We start from the raw sequence: 18,192 nt of genomic DNA, 5'->3' as shown, positions 1-18,192 counted from the left end.
CAAATATATGATGGCATGTTCATTCTTCTCACTGTAAGGCTAGAACTAGATCTTGTTCATAGGACAAGATTTGTGATTTTTTTTACTTCTTTGGGGGCGTGGCCAGGATACTGAGGTGGGCATTCCAAAGACCATCAAGTTTTGCAAAAATTAGTTGTCAGCACAATTAGTCTGGCAGAGTATCCATTTTGAGGTTAATTAGTATGATGCAAAGTCCCCAGTGTGCTTTGATGAAAATAAGGTCCCCAGTGGGGGTTTGTTGTTGAACTTGAAAGGGTGTCGACCTATAAGTATTTGTGCTTGTGGCTAGACCAGAGGTTGACTAGCAGCTTGCCTATTTGGGGCCTGGTGTCTAAGTATGGTTGGCTGGTGTTCCAGGTGGATAGGGGAACCTTGCTGATGGTGTATAGTGAACAGGTCAACCTTGGACTGTGGGTGGTTTTTATGTGGTTCAGCATCTCCTACAAACCTGAGGCTGCTGGATGTCATCCAGATGGCGAGTTGACGGTCTGCAGTGGGGCGTTTCAGGCGACTACAGAGTCAGCTCTTACTGGCAAAATGAGCAAAATGCTTTAGGAGATTTGTTGGGTTAAGCTGGGGCTTAGTTATCTGATGAAGGTAAGGGGTATGGGTGAGTCTTCCCTAGCATTTGCCCTGTTGGACCAACATCAGGAGTTTGACAGAAGAGGCCGTGAGAGTCGGGGTGCATTTGCTGATTGGCTGAGATGGAGGACGGAGGAGTTGGGCTTCCTCGAGTGACTCGTGAGTTCCCAATTGGTCAACTGGAGCGTATGCTGGTGTGCTCCGTCATCTGCTCTGACTTGATGGCAACATTGATGGCGCTGTCAGGAACGTGCTGTAGGCCTAGGCCCCACCTGCTAGCTAGTCAGGTTGTTGCTGCACAAACTGGGGACTTTGGGGTGTGAACTCTGTATTGTTTGGGTTCCTGACCATGTGGGGTTGGGGGGCAACGAAGGGGCAGATGCTGTGGATAAAGTGCTCTGTGGAGGCATGTGAGGATTGCTGTAAAGACACTGACACCAGTCAGTGACTCAATGACATCTGCTGGTTTCCTTATATGGGAAACTTTTTACTAATTGGCTTAATGAACTGACCTGTATTGGAATGTTTACTTTGTGAAGTGTCTTGAGACGACTCCTGTCATGATTTGGAGCTTTATAAATAAGCTGAATAGAATTCAATTGAATTCTGATGGGAATGGTTATAGGAGCATTTCCAGAATGCTGAATGTTCCTGTGAGCACTGTGGGGCCATCATTTGGAAAGTGAAAGAGCATCAGGCATCTCCCTAGCGGAGTCTCATGTAGTGAACTGTGATGTTCGTGCTTATATGTTTGAGGCGTTTTTTTTTTTTTTTCATAGTAAAACTACGCCCTGCCGGGAGTAACTCTGGTATGCCTTTTTTTCCCTCCCCCAATTTATCCTCATGCAATTCCCTTTTCATCTATTAAGGTGGCGCGACTCGTGTTGCGAAGGACCACAGTCACCAATTCTTGTCATGTGTCTTGCCCATGTATGTCTGATCTCTGAATTGTGTGTACTGAATTTCAAATGAGGAGAAGTCTGGGCTGAGTTTCAAACTTTTGTTAGTATTGTTCAGATCTGAATGGAATTGAAGTAGTTCTGATTCTGACCCAGACCACAGCAGAATAATGTCATCAATGTATCTTCCCCACCACATCATCTTATCAGCATAGACATTACGATCAGAGTATACATGTTTCTTCCCAAAGTCCCATAGACAGAAACATGCTCCCATTGCTGTAGCTTTTTCTGTCTATAAAATTGGTTCTGAAACAGAAACACATTGTTACATAGAGTCCACTTCTCCAGCTGAAGGATGAAAGAAGAAGGAGGCATATCTTCCGAATGTCTTTGGTCCAGGTAATAGGTTAGTGCTTCTGGTCCTTCTGTGTGGTCAGTGTTAGTGTACAGCGCCTCCACATCCATAGTAAAAGGAAGTCCAGGTCCTATGTTCCTTATATTATTCAGTTTGTTCAGTACTTGCGTATCTTGAACAAAAGAAGGAAGTTCTGAAACAAATGGTTTAATGAAAAAATCTACAAACTGTGAGGCTGGCTCTGTGATTGATTCATTACCACTAATTACCACTACCACACTTTTAGTAAGAGACTATATATATATATATATATATATATATATATATATATATATATATATATATATATACACACACACACACACAAACTGGAGTCTTTTTCGGACTACTTTTCAATATATTAAAGTAAAGCTGCTAGTCATTGGCTTTTCTACCCTCCTCTGGCGTGGTGCACAAGTCTCCTATCAAACACCACATTAATAATATTGCTTGTGTCAGTGGTCTTCCAAAAAGCCAAACACACAAAACAGAACATGCAAGAGTCTCTCACTAAAAGTGAGCCTCCTCCTTTTGTTTCTGGTTTCATGGTGAAGATCTTAGGTTAGTGGATTTTGCTGAGTGGTGAACCAAAAGGCTCTGAAACAAATGCTGTGATTCTACAACAAGAGGATACCAGCAAAGAACTATACTCAAAGCTTATAATAAGAATAAAAGCCTGCCAAGAGAACAACTATTGGTTCCTAAAGAGAAGAACCAACAAAGATCAGATGGTGTTTATTTTTTGACCCAATTCAGTGATCAAGCCAACAAGATCAAAAAAATAATTACAAAAAACTGGGACGTACTGAAAAGTGACAGTGTTCTTAGGGAAGCTCTCCCAGATACTCCTACTATCAGCTTCAGACGAGCCCCAACATTAAATGATCAACTTGTTCAAAGTCACCTTCCTCCAAAGCAACAAAAAACTTGGTTATCAACTTGAAAAGGCAACTATAAATGTGGAAATTGTGTTCACTGCGACAACATGACTAATACTAACTGTTTTGCCGATGTTTTCACAGGACGTACTTTTTACATTAATACATTCATCAACTGTAACACTTCGTTCGTGGTCTACAGACTAGAACTAGATGTGGTTGCTTCTATACTGGGAGAACTAAACTTAAGTTAAAAACAAGACTTGCAGAACACAAACAAGCAATCACATCTGGTAATCCTCTATATCCTATGGCAGTGCATTCTAAAGACACAAATCATAGAAGCTGTAACTCTCTTAAAATCACAGGGATTGAACAAATAAAACATTCTATTAGAGGAGATGGGCTTAGAAAACTCTTGCAGAGAGAATCATTTTGGATTTATACACTAAAAGCTACTAATTTCCCAGGTCTTAATGGAGAATTACATTTTGCTCCTTACAAGAGAAACCTTACACACACAAGCACACAGGTGCTCTCTCAAGTATGGACTTGGGCATATTTAACAAATACGCTGGCTGTGGTTGGCACTAAATACACTATGAATTATTACCGTGTGCTTTTCAGAAAAAAATGTTACTGTTATTGTACCCTCATGCGGTTGGTGCAGTGATATTTTTGGTTCTGTTGTGTTGTTGTGTGTCCCCTTCTTTTTTTTTTTACTTTATCTGCAGGTCTAGAAGCAGATTCTTCTACATCCTTCATTGTTTATTTTTGTGATTTTTTTTCTTTCTTCCCCCACCTCTTCCTTTCATCTCCACCATTTCCCTTTCATTTCTGTCTCCGTGTCCGTTGGGATTTATAACAACCGAAATATATATCTAATAAAGTTTTGGTATCAGGCGTGGCAGTATAGCTGAAGCAGTACAGCTCCACCTGTAAGGCCCATCTTCGGCACTCAGACATCTACTCTGACTTACAGCCAGACAGGACATGAAAAAAAGACGTCACTGCTTCACACAACCATCCTGTTTAGCAATGTTACATGAATAAGGTTCTCTGTGTTTTTAGCTCAATAAGAGAAACAAATGTTAGAGCGAGTTCCCTCGTTGCAAACGCCCAACGCCATAGCTTTTTGTTTTGAAAGGATTTAAAGGAAGCGTTTTCCCTACATTGCAGTTTTGTAAATGTAGTTCCCTCTTCTCCTCAATCATATCAACATTCCCAAGAGCACAAAAACAAAGATTTGAAAAATTTCCATCTGAACTGAAATGAGGCTGAAATAGTTTCCCTCCAAATTAATAGTTTACCAGAACCAGAATGTAGTTCCAGCTTGTTACCACTGGAGGGCATCAATTCCCCTCATGTTGAGGTGTTGTAGCTAGCTGGGTTTAGCACTTTGACTCCACACAACCAGCATGTTTATCACTTACGTAAACAATGAAGTAATTGTGTCCTGGTGGAAAATGAAATCAGCATCTCCATAAAGTTTTTCAGCAGGAAGTATGAAGTGCTCCTGGTAGATGTCTGACGGTGGACTTCCCATCAGCAGATAACATGACCCCCACCCAGGTAAGATGCTTCTGACGTCTATTTTGTTGGACAGGAATTCAAGGAAACGTCCTTTATAATAAAAACAAACTCACATATGTTTTTGTTATTTTATTTCTCCAAAAGTATTTTGTTACATTTCTGTACAACTCCTTTTCCAACATTTCGCCATTTTGCACTGAACATTTCAAACTCCTGCATCAACTCCCATCATCCTCACAATCACTCCTGCCAGGAGTTTCACACCTGCTGGCCACAAACATCACAACCGTCACAAGGGGAGGTCTCGTTTTTTTTTAAAAAGAGAAACTGCACCAGGAAGTGTTTTAATAAATCTATAAAAACATGACTTTAGTTTTCATTGTTTTTAGCTACAAAAAAAAATCAAGTTGTGATGTTTAAAGTGCTTACAAAAGATCAGTAACATTAAATAATTAGGCTTAAAATTTGTTTAAAATCAGCAGACACACAATGAATACTGGGACAAAAACCCCTCTTTCCTAATATGCTGAATAGTCAATTGTTTTACCAGATAACAGGAAAGAAAAAAATGTTTACAAAATGTGGTTCAGGGAGAAAAAAACCCTAAATCTTTTAGTCGTTCTGTAGGAGACGTAGTGATTTTATCTTCCTGGTGCAGCTTTACTGAAATAAAGTCACATTTATGGAATGGTTGGCATTTCAAAATAAAGTTGGCAAAGTGAAATCTCATAGTTTGAAACTTTTAAAGCACATTTTATCTATCGAAGGCCAGCAGATTCTCATCCAACCTTTCCACAAACAGCATCTTTTCACTCATCTCCATCCTCTCTTCACATCCAACGCGTCCTTCAGTGATGTCAGCAAAAAATATCTACCCTTTTTTGAATTTTAACTCCAAACACGTCAGTTTGTACTCCTGCTCTCATTCATTGCCTGGTCAACATTTGCACAGAAAAAATGAAAAAAAAAAAAAAAAATCCAAGAAAGAAACATTTTCTTCTCTAAAATCATCTCGAACATTCTATCAGTGCAAATGAGGTAGACATGACAACTAGAGACAGCATTGATCACACGGACGCCGGCTCGCTGCAGCCGGACAAGCGAGACTGTGCAAAAATCAAACATGAGGTGTTTGTTGAAAAACACGAAGTGGAGATCTGATCCGGAGTCCCCAAGTCAAACTAAAACTCAGGAAAACAGGAAGAAATGATCACATGGACAAACTGTGTCAAATACATCAAACAAGCGTGGAGTCGACATTAAACAGAGGAACTCAAACAGACATGGTTCATGTAGACATCATTTTATCTCTTTTAGAGTATTTTCATGTTTTATTTTTTAGCAGGTTTTAGTTCTTAATTCTAAAATGTTTAGTTTTATTTTATGCCGCTTAGATTTTGCTCTGCCAGATTTGACTAAACCTACTTTGATAGAGACAGACGTCTGGTCCAATTGTACTTTGGTCATTTAGAAAACCATTCTGGCATTTCATTTTGAACTAATTCACTTATTTTGATCTTTAATGTAAACTTGAACAATTTCCCTCAAAATTAAAAGGTGCCACTACCTTACTGCATGGTCTTCACTGCAGATTTTTATCCTCCCTGAATTTAATTTAAAATGACTATTTTGTAACATTTCTCACTTTAAAGAGCATTCTAATTTAGTTTTGTTAACATTCATGTTTACTCACAACCTGCTTTGCTAAACTGACATTTTTGTAATTTGACGTTTTCTTTGGATAACTTTTGGTCTGATGACATCACGTTTATTGCTTTTTATACGACTCCATGTTCTCTTTTTAAACAAATCCTTTCACAATGACACAAGTATACTTATGAAAACAAAAGCATGCATTTAAGAGCCACAAAAACCAGTTCAGCTTGTATTCAACACAATTTACTCATATGAACTATTAATGTTTACTGATACAACACCAGAAACTGCTTGGGCTCCATATTTTGCATTTACAGTGTCTTAAAGAATGTGACTTGAAAAATAAAATAAACACTTAAAAATAAAACATGGCACAAATGTAATAAAAGCATCTAAAACAAGCTGTTTCCCAGCTTTTAATACTGGCTCAAACTGAAGAATAAAAAATCAAAAGTAGAACGCAGCCCTGCCCAGAACCGGAGACTCCCACCCTGAGACCTCAACAGGAATGCTGGGAAAGGTAGTCCTCCTTCAAAACGTGTGAATTCTTATAGCTCTATCACAGTAACGTTGCTCTTTATCCCCACCTAGTGGTCAAAATTGGCAATAACATTTTAAAAACCTAAAATGAGCAGAACATTAATAATCCAACTGCAGCAGTAGTAATTATAACAATGGCCTCTTTTTGTCTGCATCTAGTACAAATTGGCTTAAGTCACGTGACAAAATAATCATATTACTCTAACACAGTCTTAAAGTTAGTGCTTTTATGTACAAAGTTACGTTCAATGCAAATCAAAGTTTGGACAGTGAACAATCTTCCGTTCACCTGCAGCTTTAGGCAGGTAACTAACATTTATATGCATCTCTATAAATAGGTAGTGTGCATGTTCATCTGTACAAACACCGCCTGTATGCCAGGTCCATGCACTGAACTGTACTCGTTTGTAAAGCACATCTACATCTCATCTACAGATGCAGACAACTGTGGGGTTTGGGGAAAACCTTCAGCTGTGTAAAACACACACTCCCAGACTGAATGCTCAACTCACGAACACACACACCTGCAGCATCTGGTGGAGAGTTCAGATGGGTTTTCTAGTTTTACCAGTCAGGTAGCAGGAAGCAGATCAAACGTTCCAGTCGTTGCTCTGCAACGTCTGGTCGGTGCTTGTTGCACCAAAATCCTCCAGGAACAAACAGCTTTAGGTTAAACTGGTTTGGTCACATGCACGATCGATCTCAACAGGAAGTCCATTCATTTGATAGGATCGATTTAAAACTGGCAACTCGGTTTTAAATTTAAGTTCACATCTTTGGATTCAGCCTAAAACCGAAGATGTGATGAATCTGAGCAGCTTTAAACCTAAACATGTGACAGAAGGTGGACTGCAGAATGGATTTAGGAAACAAACTTGATTAAAAGGGTAACAGCAGAACTCTGAAGTAAACTAAAAACAATTCTTGTTAGTGACAGATATTTAACCTTTTGTAAGCTAAACTAGTAAAAGTTTGAGTTAAAAACCGGCTCCGTTTACAGTCATCTGTGTACCTGTACACCTAAATATTATAAAAGAGGACACTGTTGTTGGGAACCTAAAGTAACTACAGGTCTAACCCGACCGACTGAACAGAGAAAAGATTTAAAACGGTTTGGTGAATAAAACATTCCTGCTGAATGTTCACTCAAGAATCACTAATTCCGAGGTTTTTAATCGTGTGGAAACACTAAAGTCTCTGAACAAATCAGTACAGTCTGGAGACGACGGCACAGCGAGCGTTTCCTAATAGCTGCAGCTTCTTCTGCTCAACCTCCTGACCGGAAACAGGAAACGTCAGCAGAACGTCTCCATCAGAGGGTCTGAGAGCGGCGGCGGGACCGTTTCTTATCAGCTGAACAAAACATGGCAGTGGTTTTTTTTTGCCCCCCCCCGCTCATACAGATTCTCCTCACTACAAATAAAAATGTGCAGCCCCTCCCACCCCGAGCCCTCCGAACGTAGGAAACACTTAGAAATCAAGAACTGGATTACATTATTTACATAGTTACAGTGGTATTTAAAGCACCGCAGGCCAAGTGGAAGCTCCACAACTGTCGCTTGTAGCTCAGTTCAACACAAACCTAAAACAGAGAAAAAACAAGTTTTAAACATCAACAACATCCAGACACCTGCAGCTTCGAATCACCAACAGTTAAACCATCAATACTGTGCAATTCAGCGTGTTACAAAACCACCAGCTCTTCTTCTAGTTTCTGATATCTGCTTCTGTGCAACTCCGAGTTTACAACCCAGAGACTCAAAGGCATCTGAAGCTCCCTGCACGCTTCAGCTAAATTTACATGTTTGAGTGTACTTCGGGGGGTGGGGGGGGGTGGGGGGGTGGGGGTGGGGTGGGGGCGACGACTGAGGAGGAGCCTGTCGCCATCTAGAAGCTCAACGGCCAGCGGGGGAGTAGTCCGGTTTCAGGAATAGGATAGGTGAGATCCGTTGGAGATGTGGGAAGTGACCGATGTGCTGCGGCTGAGCCCGCCATCACTCCCTCCACCTCCCCCAGAGGCAGTCCTCCTCAGTGGCTGGGGGCTGTTTCTGAGGGCCATCAGGCCAGGGCCTCGTACGCTCAGACTGAGGCCCCCACCTCCGTAGCCCCCCTGTGATGATGAGGACGAAGAGGCGGAGGAGGGAGGAGAGGAGGCTGAGAGGGAGATGGGAGGAGGCTGAGATGGGGGAGGCAAGAGAGCCAAGGACTGGGAGGAGGCGTGAGAGGAGAGGTGGTGAAGGCCCTGGGAGTGGTGGGAGTAGTGTCCACCTCCTCCCACCCACTCACGGGGCCGCTCGCGTTCCCTGGAGTCACGGTCGTCGCGGTATAGCTGCGGCGTGCTCTGGTGGTGCTGGTAGTGCTGCTGGAGGTGGGAGGAGGAGGAAGAGGAGGAGGAGATGGAATGACCTCTGCTGCCTTTGTTCATCTCGCTGTCCCTGCCAAGAGCGCAGTGGGTGGCCACCGAATCGGCCCGGGCAAAACTTCCACTGCTGTTGTTCTGACTGCGCCAGGACGGAGCCGCCACCGAGTTCTGCACGCTGTGGCTCCAGTGGCTGCCGGAGCGTGGGACGGGCCGGGAGGGCCAGCCACCAGAACCTGAGGAGGGGCTGGGGGTCGGGTAACCCTGGTTGAAGGCCTCGGCTGGGATGCCGGTCAGCGCCATGTTGCTGAAGCCCAATCGCATGCTCTCCGTGTCGAAGGCCTCGATCTCATGAGCCTGGTTCTCCAGAAGAGCCCGGATCCGCTCTGAGCGTTCCGTCTGCACAAACAGCAACTCCTCCTCGATCTGACACAAACAAACCATTCACATCGTTATGGTCTTAGTGACAACACAAAGGTCTGTGGTGTTCAAAACAGCCACAAGTTAAGTGGTTCTCAAAATAAAGACTTTAAAAAGTCCCTCTGAGCTCTACAGAGCCATGAAGAGTTAATGACGATGTAGAAGGAAACCAAAACTAACCCACTTTCATTCTTCACAGGAACATAAAGAAACAGTTTACTGGGGAGGACCACCTGGTCCCTCGTCATGTGACTAAAACCCTGGTCATGTGACTCTCAGCAGCAGGACAAACGGAGCTTTACGACTAATAACAGACTTTTTAATTAGAAAAGTAGAGAAATTTAGCACCAAAACAAACAAAAAAAAACCCCAACCCTAACCTACTGAAGGTAACTGATCGGTACTAAAGAGGTACAGACTTCCAGTACCCTGTTCCATGGCAGAAGGGCCCGCTGGATCCCAGTGTCAGAGCAGGGCTCTCCCCAGGCTCTGTCCTTTCCTTCCTTTATCATCACCTTCCTCAGGATCCACTGATTTCCTTCTTTCCTATTCACTCTCCCTTTCTTTACAATTTTTAATCACAACTGTCTATTTTTGCTTCTTTTAAACATATTTATAATCATTTTCTAAATTCTTTTCTATATTTTTAGTTTTTGTGAAGCGCCTCGTGATTTTTATCTTGAGAGGCGCTATAGTAAAGACCATTTCTTCTGATCATTTATCTAGCATCGATTAATAGGGTCTGCCTGTGGATGCGCGCAAGGCTTGCTTGCCTCTCCTCGTTTCGCTTAAGCCGGGCATACACTGTGCGACTTTTTCACTTTTTTGAGCCGATTTTCCACTCATGCGAGAATCCACGAGATCGGGGCGAGTTTTGCGCCGAGCGGTCGTGTAGTGTACAGGGGGTTACGAGAGGCAATTAACACCACGTGACCAGCTGCCGATCAGCAATTGTGAGGTCGCACGGACTTCTGGCGTGTTTAATATTTTGCTCGTCCCTCGTGAGGGTATCGCTGCGAGCAGCTGCGACCCAAAATGTATCAGAACCACTCACGGCGCATGCGCAATCCTGCATCAACGCCGCTCGCTATTTCCCTAATAACACACGTTGTTCGTTTTTGTTTCTACACATTTTTTTTACACTCAAAGATTGTCAAGAAAGCGTGTTTGTCGTGTTCATGTCAAATTAAACTGATCACAAAACACAGATTTACTTTCTTTATTTCGTTTTCCTCATCCAACCACCATAAATCCCTGTGTGTCCTCCTGCAGCACTCCCGAAGGACAACAGGCAAAACAAGACAAAAAAGTCTGACGTGTTGAGTAAAAACGGCTATTTTTAGCATATTTTTAGGGCCGACGTGTTGCTACCAGACGTACAGTGTGAGCAGTCAGGTCGCAACCGAGAACTGGGTCGTGCAGTGTGAGCACATGACTCGTGAGATCTGCTCTGCGAGGAAGTCGTACAGTTTGAGCTGAAGCTGAGTGCTACGAGTGAAAAAGTCGCACCGTGTACGCCCGGCTTTAGAGAGGATTACATCCACCTGAGCATCGTTGGGGTGGTCGTCCCTGGCTTTTTATCTTTTCACACAACTATTAACAAAGGTAAACGACCTGTATCTGTATACTGTAGAACTACGGTGTAAACTGATCCGGGTCAGGAGTCGTACCCTCTGCTCCAGCAGCGCTCGGCGGATGGACACCCTCTGCTCCAGCTCCTTCACCTCCCGCTCGTGTTGTGCGTCTGTGTGGATCTTAATTTTACTTTGGTAGGCATTGAGAAGCTCCAGCTCCTGCTGCAGCTGCATCCTCAGCACCTGATACTCGGCTTCCTGAGTCTCATCCAGCCGGAGCTGCAGCAAAACACCGACATCAGATCAGAGAGGACCAGTTGTTTTAACGTGGGACCTTTTATTTAGCTGGTTTCTGAAGAACAAGTTTAGCTGATAAATACGTTTGTCTGGAGAATTCACAACGTTTAAGATACATTTTACTGTTTTTATGGTAAGAAATGCAACTATTATCTAAAAAAATAAAAAACGGAAGGGAATTCTTCAGTAAATACATTTTGTTAAATGTCATCTGATTACAGACACGACCAACTTCCAGGTGTGCGAGTGTGTAACGGTGTGTGACATCGTGTGCAGCAGTGAGTGTTCTTGCCTTGCTGACAGCCTGTGTGGACAGCATGTCGTTGATAGAGTGGTCGTACTGCTCGGCCAAGATGGCCAGTTTACGCGTTTGTTCATCTTTGATGCGTTTAAGGACGGTCTTGTGATCGGACTTTGGGGTGTTCTCCAGCAGGTGGTTCCTGAGAGCTTTGTACTGACGAGTCTGGATCTTGCAGGTCTCCTGGAACTGGCGCTTAATAAGCAGCTCTTTAGACTAAAATGTGAAGAACAAAGAAAGGTTAGTTTGTTTAAAAGGGTTTTTTCATGTTGGTCTATAGTTTTAAAACCAAATTCTAGAGTCCTAATCTTTTCCACCCCACTCCTCGGAGGTACCTTGAGGCTCTTGGGTTGCTGACGGACTTCCACTGTGTGTTTCTGTCGAAGCTCTTGCTCGCGCCGTTTGTTGTACTCCATCTGGTTGGTGAGCTCAGTCTGGTGCTGCGTGCGGATCAGCTCTACCCGGGTCCTCTGCACCACCCCTAGTTGTCTGAACTCCATCTCCTGAGTGGACTCGTGGTGTCGCAGTAACATGGCACACTCCAGGTCCTTCTGAGTCTGCTTCTTATTAAGTTCCTGGTGGGGAAACAAGGACCACATTAATAAACTCAAAAAATCTGATTAAACAGAGGAAATAGGGCTGCAACGGTATGCTAAAATCACATTTGGTTCGGTGTTCTTTAGGGTTCGGTTCGATAAATGTTCGGTATATTATTATATTTATTTATTTTATACCTGAAGCGGCTCCTGTAGTGAGCAGAACCAGGTGTCATCACAGGCAGCAGATCTAGCGTGATGTCTTTAATTATCTCACAGGTTATTTGTGCAGCTATGAGTGTCGCGCTCATACAGACAAGTGTTGTGTTTGACTGTTGATGCTCAGTGTTTTTAATTCTACAGCGAGCCTTAAATACTCACCTCACACCGCCCTGAGTCTCTTCTTTAAAACTCGTATTAAATAACGACTCCCTCCGCGCCGTATTTCTTGTTGTAAGATGAAAACTTTACATCAGTTCTCCCAGAGGAAAGTTCAGCAGACATGTTTACATTTTTGCCGCTGCGTGCCGGCACAGTGAGAGAGAAGAGAGGGAGGGGCCACTCTCCGTTCAGCGTCTCTACAGGCTCCACAGTAGCAGCGACAGCCAGCTGGTTTCATCCGCTCTGAAAGGCGGATTTGCAGATAACATTTTTTAAACGGAGATCGGGCGCGTGTAGCCATCATGTATCACTCAGTACAGCGTCCATGCAGAAACTCTTAGCCACTGCTCTTAAATCACGCAAATAAAAATTCATTATTTATTGGAAAATGAACCGAAATGGTACGCAAGTGGACCGAACCGAACAGGCTGAACCGAAACGGTTCAACACCCCCCCCCCCCCGTGAATCGTTACACCTCTAAGAGGAAAGCTAAGGTCTAGTGATCTATGAAGGAATACATGCATCCAGTGGTTGATGCGTGCATGCACACACACGCGGCCTCTATCATGAAACAATGCCACCTACTTGCCACAAAGCTGAGCTGGCATCAGGCAGCCTTTGGCCGTTGCTAGGTGGACAGACCGTGGCGGTAATGTGGCTCAATCAAGTTCTTTTCACTAAAGATTATGCTGCGCCGTCACAGACTTCCCTTTAGCTCGGACATAACTTGTTCTTGCGTTCGAAGCTGCGCTCCTCAAATCTCAGAGTCTGTGTTTACTGTGCGTTTGTGCTCATCTCTTGGTCGCGTTGTGCAGTGAAGTGGGATTTCCTTGTTCAGGGTATATACAGCAATCCTTAAGTAAAATTTAATACTTTTTAATACTTTTTTTACTACCTTCAGAATTTTTTTAAAACCATCACAACACTAAATTGCAAGTGTTAATCAGTGACCTATTTACACATATTTGAACATATATAACATACAAAAAGAATAGACTTAGAGACTCACTGATGTTGACAACGTATTGCACATATTTATTTTACTTAGAAAATAAGCCAGGCACTTCTGTTCAGCGGTTCAGTTGAGCACGAGGCCTGAAATGATGCAGAACGAAAACTGAATATGACGTCATCATTATGTGACCGGATATGCTAAAGCAGGGCTGCTCGATTATGTCAAAAACAATAATCACGATTATTGTGACTGAAATTGAGATCTCGATTATTTAAGACGATTTTTCAATTTATGTAGATTTTTATTTTTTTATTTTTATTCAGTCATAAAACTGCTCAGGGCAATATCAGGGCAAAAATAAACAAGAAACAAGATGATCACTAAAATAACTCCTGATTCCCAGTATAAAAAGACCAATATACTTATAGCTCATAGTCTATGACCCAAGGGCTATAAACCTTGGTTTAACTCATTTAAGTCTAACCAGTACAGACCCAAATACCAATATCTTGCAAATACTGACAGCAAGAATTATACTGTGGCATTTATAACAAATACATGCAAATTGCTGTTCACTAAATGTTGCATAACATTTATTGAGTCATGTCAAGGTGCTGTAGGAGAGTGCACTAGCACCGTGTCCTCAGAGAGATTCGTTATTTATCAGCGTGAGGAACTTATTTCTACCTTATTTATAAACTATTTATTTACAGGTCCATCAGTTAATGTAATAATTGTCCCAACCACAGCTGCACCCCCCACCCCCCAACCCGGTCTCACAGCAATCAGGGGCAAGCTGCACGTGTGTTTAGCGTGCCGCACGCGCACATTTAGCCGTTTTTATCGGCTCAGGAGTCCGCAGGTGCGGTGTGTGTGTCACTCACTCTGGTTACTCCAACAAGGAGCCGGCTCCGAGAGCTGTCTTTAGCGACTGACACATCACTACATCATTCCATTTCCTAATGTCCTGAAGAACGGTCCGGAGCGCAGGCGGAGTGTTTAGCTAACTTGCAGGAAATGTCGACGACAGTTATCCAGAAAGTAGCTAAGGGTTACCAGAGATGTTTCTGAGGTGTTCGCTAGGTACTTTTAAGATTTAAAAAGTCAAGAAGGGGGTCTGAGAAGCTGTTAGAAATAGCGTCAAAGTCGCTAAGTTGGCAACACTGGGAGGAGCGCTTCATTTGCAACTCAAGGCAGCTCAAGTGGGAGGAGCAAATAATCGGCTTGTTTTGTTTTTATAATCGTTCAAAACATTTCATTCGGAATATATTTCTATGTCGATGTTCAGAATACGACATCTGATAGTCTGAAAAAAATAATACCTAATTTGGAAAAAATAATACCTCTGAGACCAAATTTAACACTTTTAATGGCCTTAAATTTGACTATTTTTATTTATCACTTTTTAATACTTTTTAAAAGCCCGCGGACACCCTGTTGTTCCAGGACTCTGGTGACGTAGTCTTGAGGAATGTGGAATAGACGTTTTTCTATCACGAATTACAAGAGCTGAACTTTCCAGCGATTCCGGCAGAAGGTTACCTCTCTGAGCAGGTCCTGCTCCAGATTGTGGCGAGCCAGCAGCATCTTCCTCTTGTACTGGCGGCACTGCAGCTCGTAGTACTGCCTCTGCCTTCTCAGCAGGCTGGCCTCCTCCTCTGCCTGCATCTGCTGTAAACACTCCTTCTGGCGGATCAGCCACTCCTGCTTCTCCCGCTTTGGAGTCGACTGGTTCTCACTGAGTTCCTGCCGAGAGCACGGCAAAGAGCACGCTGACACAAGTGGCAAGGGAACCAAGATGAAACCTGGTAACCGCTGATTCCATTTAAACCAGAGACCATATAGACTGAAAACGCTGAACTAGGGCTGGGCGATATGGCAAAAATAGAATATCACGATTTTTCCAATATTTTATCACGATTTTTTATCCATGAATAGCATAACTTCAATTGCGTATTAAAGAAGAGAAACATTGAATAAATAAACATTTATTCATATTAGGGATAATCAGCACAGTGCTAACACACTTATATTTTAAACTCACACCAGAGATGATAAAAGCCCTGAGAGAAACAATTACAAAAATCAGTTTTTCAAGTAACTTAACATAAATTAAAAACGTAAACATATTTAAAGTGCAAACATGTCAATTGCAAACGTATTGTGCAAACATTAACTTGTTCAAAATACTGTGTAGCTCCCAGTTGCTCATGTAGTGGATAGTTAAGCTCAAATACGGCTCTGATGTGCGGCTGGACCAGAGATCGCTTGTGGTAGCAAAAAACTGCACATTCTGAATATTTTCTGCAACAAGTCTCTAAATAAAGTAAAATTTTCCAGTGCAGATTGGAGACAACCCATAGAAGCACTGATTTGTTCTCATTTCAGAGAAAAATAGCACAGGTTAGATGCACCTAATAAATAAAATTACTAACAAACTCAGGAATCTTTCTTTGCTTCACTGTTCTGGTGCTGAGAATATCACTAATGTGGATCGAAGGAGATACACAGATGAATGCACCTCTTATTATTTGGAGACTACATCTACTGCAGCTGGCAGAGGCAGAGATTGTTTCTACTGATACATGGAGTTTAGAGAATCATTTTAAATGTTAATAGGGGAAGACTGCAGGAGGGAGCGGTAAAATACAGGGGGTCCCAGCAAAAACAAGAAACTACGAGTCTGATGAAACCCGGCCCGCTTGTTTTCCATCAGGCTGTCACGGGGCAGCTCCATCGACCCAGTGACCGAGCTCAGTCCGGCTCGGCAGAGGGTGGACGAGCCGAGGCGACGTCGTGCTCTGCTTAAGAAGCGGTGATATTTTCCTGCTTCAGAAGAAGCGTCCAACGTGTTTTTACGCTTTCTCCGAGACATGTCACGTCACTAAGTTGTTAGCGCCGCGCGCTAAGGAAACCCTGCGTTCCTCTTCGGAACGAAAACCTCGTTGTCGCTCAGCCGCGGCCGAAGCCATGTTTGTTCACACACAAATGAAAACAAGCGGGGCACTAATATATTACTATAACTCACTCTGATTGGTTAAGGGTCAAACAAAGGCGTGTCATTCGCCTGAGGTAAGTTCCCTTTTCATTCAGAGGCAGAAATTCAACAGCAGAGCTGTGAATCGTGATAAAACGGTCTCTCAAAAATGACAGACCGTCAGATGTGTAGATCGTAAAACGGTCTAAAATCGTCATATCGCCCAGCCCTACGCTGAACATTAAAGCTGAAGCATCAGCTCTACTAGTGATGAGATGTTTACGTGTGTCTGTCTGGAGCAGCACAATAACTCAAAATCAAAAATACTTTATTAGTCCCAAAGGGAAACTAAGGCTACGTTCACACTGCAGGAAAAAGTGCATCAAATACGCTTTTTCCACACACGCGACCCATATCTGATTTTTTTATGACGGTCTGAACGGCACAGATCCGATCTTTTCAAATTTGATCCATGTCACTTTTATGAGTGGTACTGATTCTGATACATATCTGATGTTTTTGAAAGCGACTGCGGTTTGAACTGTCATGTCGCATTAAATCAGCCTCCTACGTCACTGAGTCAGCAGAGGTGAGCGTCATGTGTGGATGCTCCTGAGGAGAAGCGCTGACGGATTCAGGAGTCTGTCTGGACATCCTGTTTTAGGTTTTGGAATAAAAAATACAAGAGAGCATGAGAATGGGTGAGGAAGGTGCTGCTGGAGCGGAGCGAAGCGTTTCAGCGATCTCAGTCTCCGTCGGGGGGGGGGGGGGGGGGGGTTAATACCAGAACATTTTCGGTGAATAATTCAGGGAGACGGCGGGAAAAAGGAGCGAAACCGTTCGGTTTTTAAAACAGTTTCCAGTCCAAAACGGAAGAATTAACAGGTGTGATCCTGATCTTGTGGATGAACTGTCACGTCGCTACTCGAGCAGGGTATATTGCGCAACGCCGCCGCCTGGTTTTGGCTCCGCTGAGTGTGACTTCTCATCTTCTGACCATGCGGGTCGCTTTGGGGCAGTGAAGCGTTCACACTCGAGAGTTCGATGTAGCATTTCAGTCACAGTGTGAACAGCCACATAAAAAAATCTGATTTACTCAAAAATTGGATTTGAGCATCAAGGCCTGCAGCGTGAACGTAGCGCAAGTGTCGTCTTAACTCATTAAAGAAATAAAAAAGCAATAATAATGATCTCAGTTGGTAAACTTCAAAGAATCATTACAGAAAAAAGCTAAAAGAATGAGTAGTACTTCTTTGAGCTGCTCCTTGCGCATGCGGTACTGGCGTTTCTGTGTGTCCAGTAGACAGCTCAGTTCTTTCTTCTGCTGATTTAGAATCTGCTGCTGGAACTTCTTCTCTTCTGCTAGAGCTGCTTTAATCTGCAGGACAACACAAAGAGAGGAGGCATCTGACGAACCTCTGAAAAGAAGATGATCAGACCGGTTTACAGTGTGAATGCGATAAACAACCTCTTTCTCCAAGATAGCCTGGTGCTTCTTGGACAGTTTGTCAGCTTCAGCAGAGAAGTTATTCCTCTGGTTCTCCAGCTCTTTGTCTAGCTTCAGCTGATGCTCGTCCATCTCGGCCTTCAGCTTGTTCTCCAGACCCATCAGCTGCTTCTGGTGCTGCCGTCTCATCCGTTTGTAGCCGGACATCTGCTCTCGCAGTGCAGAGCCTTGCTCGTGTTCTTGAATCTGGCGCGTCACCTGGAGGAGAACGGAGGAGCGGCAACACATTTCTTAAAGTCTAGCAGAGTTTGGGCTGCAACTGCTGACTAGATGGAAACATTTGGTTTCCAAAAAAAAGTATCTATGACAATATTATTCAACATAATTTGCAACACATTAATGCATAACATTGAGCAACTTTTATGGCAACTGGTAACAAAA

At 43.1% G+C, this 18,192-nt stretch overlaps 2 protein-coding genes across 2 annotated transcripts in view; one reads left to right on the top strand and one right to left on the bottom strand.

The window, feature by feature from the left end:
• The window catches only part of LOC107373895 (heat shock 70 kDa protein 1), a 230,475-nt gene that overhangs the window by 139,699 nt on the left and 72,584 nt on the right, over positions 1-18,192 (top strand). The window lies entirely within an intron of this gene.
• taok2a (TAO kinase 2a) overlaps positions 8,329-18,192 on the bottom strand; it is a 64,994-nt gene continuing 55,130 nt past the window's right edge. The window contains exons 14-20 of the mRNA XM_054734439.2: positions 17,773-18,009; positions 17,554-17,682; positions 14,870-15,073; positions 11,790-12,029; positions 11,449-11,670; positions 10,956-11,138; positions 8,329-9,291 (exon numbers count right to left, since the gene is read on the bottom strand). Of these exons, the coding sequence (XP_054590414.2) occupies positions 8,431-9,291; positions 10,956-11,138; positions 11,449-11,670; positions 11,790-12,029; positions 14,870-15,073; positions 17,554-17,682; positions 17,773-18,009 (2,076 nt within the window). The 3' untranslated portion in view covers positions 8,329-8,430. The remainder of the gene's footprint in view (positions 9,292-10,955; positions 11,139-11,448; positions 11,671-11,789; positions 12,030-14,869; positions 15,074-17,553; positions 17,683-17,772; positions 18,010-18,192) is intronic.

This window comes from Nothobranchius furzeri, chromosome 5, assembly GCF_043380555.1.
Source record: "Nothobranchius furzeri strain GRZ-AD chromosome 5, NfurGRZ-RIMD1, whole genome shotgun sequence".
NCBI lineage: Eukaryota > Metazoa > Chordata > Actinopteri > Cyprinodontiformes > Nothobranchiidae > Nothobranchius > Nothobranchius furzeri.
Note: the sequence above shows the minus strand (reverse complement) of the source record. Positions and strands in the feature narration are given on the sequence as shown.